Source organism: Setaria italica, chromosome III (genome assembly GCF_000263155.2).
Source record: "Setaria italica strain Yugu1 chromosome III, Setaria_italica_v2.0, whole genome shotgun sequence".
Taxonomy (NCBI): Eukaryota; Viridiplantae; Streptophyta; class Magnoliopsida; order Poales; family Poaceae; genus Setaria; species Setaria italica.
The window spans coordinates 32125521-32129774 of NC_028452.1; the positions used below are offsets into that span (position 1 = coordinate 32125521).

The 4254-nt window shown below is 45.8% G+C and overlaps 1 protein-coding gene across 1 annotated transcript; it reads right to left on the reverse strand.

Moving 5' to 3' along the window:
- Positions 1 to 2656: 2656 nt before the first annotated feature.
- Positions 2657 to 2974, reverse strand: LOC111256759 (B-cell receptor-associated protein 31-like). The gene has a single exon (XM_022825273.1). The coding sequence runs from the start codon at positions 2972 to 2974 to the stop codon at positions 2657 to 2659; it is 318 nt and encodes a 105-aa protein (XP_022681008.1).
- Positions 2975 to 4254: the final 1280 nt, after the last annotated feature.

Sequence of the window (4254 nt, forward strand, 5' to 3'; positions counted from 1 at the left end):
ACCCGACCAATCGAGACATGCGATTATCCCACGATCCGTTCTACTCGATTCGGAACCCCAACTTTGTGATTTCAGATTTGTTTTCATCTCCATATTTGCAATTGAGTTGCTTGTTCTACTTGTTCTTGCTTGTTCTTCGATTACTTGCAGGACGAGTGCCCTAGTGGCCGGGTGACGCGTTCCACAAGATCGCGGCAGCCATTGGAGGTGGTGTATCGGTTGCTAAGGCGCAGCTTGGAAGGCTGTAGTCGTGCCGTGAACGTCGTCTCCATCCACCAATCGAGTTATCCACGCCTCTCTCATCGAAAGATCGGGAATCAACCCTAGCGGGTTCATATCAGAGAGGATACCAGCATCGGATGCCATCTGGTTGGTCACGCCGGAGTCGAAATACCAATCATGCTATTGCGGCTGCTGGAGGGACATGGTGCTGAAGTTCGCCGCGAGGGACTGCTGATCCCAATAGGAGTGACTGCGGGGCTATACAAGCCTAGCGGTGGGACGGCCCACTGGCCATAGAGCACCTGCTGGTGGGCTGCAAGGGCCTATTGTTGCTGGATCAGGAGCACCTGTTGCTACTGCTGTTGGCTGATGGGGCGGCCTGGCCCTGGGGCTCCCCTAGCCCGTGTCACATCTGTATGGCACCAGACTAGGGGTGGTAGTAGCTGGGCCAGGGGGCACCCTAGGCTACACCAGATGGTCCAACACCCCAGAGCTGGAGCTGACAGTGCCGCCTGCACTACCAGTGCCGCTGTTGCCGCCTTTCCCACCGCGCTTGTCGCCCCTAGAACTAGAAGGAGGCTGTTGCGGTTGGGAGGAAGAGTCGGCCTTGGAGTTGGCGGCGCCAAAGGATGTGATGAAGGCGCCGGCAAGCTCAATCGTGACCATGGTGAGCTCCTCGTTCCTCACCTGAAGGAAGATGGGGAAGGGGCGACTACGCCGAACATGTTGGCAGATGTCCATGTAGTGCTCGTTAGATCACGTTCAAGACAAGAGTTCGGTCGGTGATTCGGTGATGTGATCACCGAGGTCGCAAAGGGAGTCTTCCATGGTCTTGAAGCGGCGACAGTATCGGTGATGGAGAGGTCCCCCTGGGAGAAGTTGCGGAACTCAGCATCAAGGAAGAGAGACTGTGTCTCTTGATTGCCGAGAAACTGAGACTTGAGGGAAAGCCATGTGGCACGAGCAGTGGCATCACGCTCCATGACCGAGCTCGGTGGAGAGAGTCCCCATGAGTTAGGAGCGAACCACGTAGTCCATGTGCACCCAATCTAGAGAATCAAGGGCGATGGTGTCGGAGAGGACGTCAGGCTGCAAGGAGTACTTCCCAGAAAGGACTCGCACCACAGAGGGAAGTTGGTGGAGGTGACGTCGAGGATGATGGGCATGAGGTGGCAGATGTTCTTGACCGCCATAGCTTGCGCATGGAGGATAATGAGTGCAGCAGCCTCATGCTGGAGCAGGGCTTCACGAGGGAAGCTGTCGACATCAGAGATGTCATCGTTGTCGGGGGCCTCGGACTAAGGTGGATTGGATGTGGCGGGCTCCTAGGCGGCGCGCGCGGGCCTCAGCCACGTCACGCTCCTCGAGTGCAGCAGCCACCTCGCGCTCGGCGTCCTCAGCGTTGGTGAGCATAGCGTCACGAGCGGCCTTGGCTTCCCATGCAAGCGCTTCGACGACGGCCTGCTCCTCCTTGGTGAGGGCACAATTGTTGACGGGGGAGGCACTGCCGGCAGCTGCGCCGGAGGTAGCGGTAGGTGAGGGCGTGGCAATGGCTGGCGGGACAAGGCCCATCATGGCTGCGACGGCACGCACGCAGCTGGAAGGGGCGCAAGGGTGCACGCCGGAGAGAAGAGTAGTGCCGGGAAGAACGGCACGCTAAGATGCTGAATCAAGTACAACCCGGACTCGTGATACCATGAAAGCAATAGAATTGCGTGAAATAGTAGATTGGATTGATAGAGGGATTGCCGTACATATATAAAGGGGTGAGGAGATCTTGAGGTTTATGGAAATAGAATTAATCAAGATCTCCTCATATCCCTCTTAACTATCTAGGGCTGGCCAGCGCTAGGCGCCTGAGCTCAGGCCCAATACACACACATCCTCTGCTTTTGAATATATGACATTTTAGATCAAACTAAATAGTTTAGAAATAAATTGTTAACTTGCTCTCTTTAAAGCTATATTAGTTTGTTCTAAATATCATATATAAAGAAAAGGAAAACTAAAGGGAGTACTAACCAGCGAAGTGCAGCCAGAGCACGAGGACCTATTAACTTACTGCATGACTTCTTTTATCATACCTTGCAGGATTCAAGAATCCTTATGGAACTTGACCTAGGACAAAATTTAGCAGAAAAAGATCCAAAACAAGATACAGACGAGAAAAAAAATGAAGTTTAACAGATAGTTATTTCACTAACACTTAGTAGCATCTGAAAATTTATAAAATGTTATAATGCAGAAGTGAAGTATATCTGTAATATGGGCATACGGAATAAATGAATTGCTCATACATACACGTCATCCTTCTACTCAATTACAAAAGTCATTATTATACTAACACTGGAACACACGACACAACCATGTGCAGCTAACCCTATAGGTCGAAAATTTACAGTACATCAAGCTCTCCAAAATTGCAGAATTTCCTTTACGAATTCTTCTTTCCGTCAGAATGGGACATGCGGAGGTCAATTGACTGCAGTTGGTTCCTCAAATCCCCGTTCTCTGCAATGAGACGGTCATACTCCATAAGTAATCCTTCAGATTGTTTCTGTAAAGCAACAGAATTAGCTTCAGCAGTTTTTAGTTCCTCTGTTTTCTTTTGGGACTGGTTCTTGAGCAATTCCACTTGTTCCTTCAAACTAGCAATCTCTTTCTGGTATCCTTGAATCTCCTCGGTGCCTCCAAGTTTTGCTTCTTCTAATGTCCGGCTCTGCTTTGTTACAGCCTCCATGTTTTTGTTCATCGTTCTCAACTCTCTAATATAGTGATGTAGCCGGTCAATAATTAATCCAAGAAACAGAGAATATCCTGCAAGAAAGAGAGCAAGCATTTAAGTTTTTGTTGAATATACAAAACAGTAATTCTAGAAAGCTAATTACTCTAGTTCCAGAAATATGAATGACTGAAAACAGGTAAAAATATGGCTATTATTTTAAAGGGCAAGCATTGGTCTGAACTGTAACTATTGCCAAAAGCCAATGGGTTTGAAATATTTACATATAACTCTTTAAACAGCATTAGAACAAAATCAAATATGTTAATGGGAATAAAAAAGAAGAAAGCTTTAACAAATCAGAGTACAAATGTAGAAAGTTTAAGCACATTGTCTGTCACTAATGCCTGTGAGTTTGAAGGGCTTGCACATCAAAACGTGCTAGGAGGATTATCAAAATCAAAAGGGCCTTTGCCAAAAGAAATAGGAAAACAAATTGCATTTAAAAAGAATAATATATAAAGGACTTCCAAAAAACTACTATCCAGTGTTTACACATACAACCTATTCGTACAACTTTACAACTATACAATCATAGGGTCAAATCTCTTGGGTGGCTCATTCACTTTTGAATCAACAGGCAAAAACATCTTGTTGTAACAGACTTGTACAAACGGGTTGCATGTGGCCAAAACACTTTGTTGTAACAAACTAGTAAAAGTGGGTTGTATGTGGCCAAAACATCTTGTTGTAACAGACTTGTACAGATGGGTTGTACGTGAAGCATGTCAATCACTAGACTAATTTTATCCAGTACAGAGAAAAAGATTAGTCAGAATCTGAATCATTTGTTCTGTGAAGTGCCTCAGTGGGAATGCAATGTGGAAGGACCTCTTAGTCACTAACAAGAAACAAGAAATTACAGGTTTTGTAATGCAAAATATTTTTGCATCACTATAGCAATTGATAAAGGTATTCTGATCAAAACAGCATGCTTCCATAGAGTGGAGGGGGTACAAAGGATGCTAAGATAACTCTGATCATAATGTAAGAAGCTAGTTCTAATTCCTTCATAAATCATAATGTAACCGGATCCAATGTGCATATATGAATATGATAAAAATATGCAAGTAAGAATATTTCAGATTACATATTCACATCGTTATCGGTATTAGCAACAAACATTAGGTTGCTAAAATATGGACATTAGACATTTGTTAAAGTATGGGCAAGATTAGCTATTTAGCATCACAGTGAGCTATGTGACCAAACTATGAATTCACAAATTTCCCCCTGATTACTGGGAATTG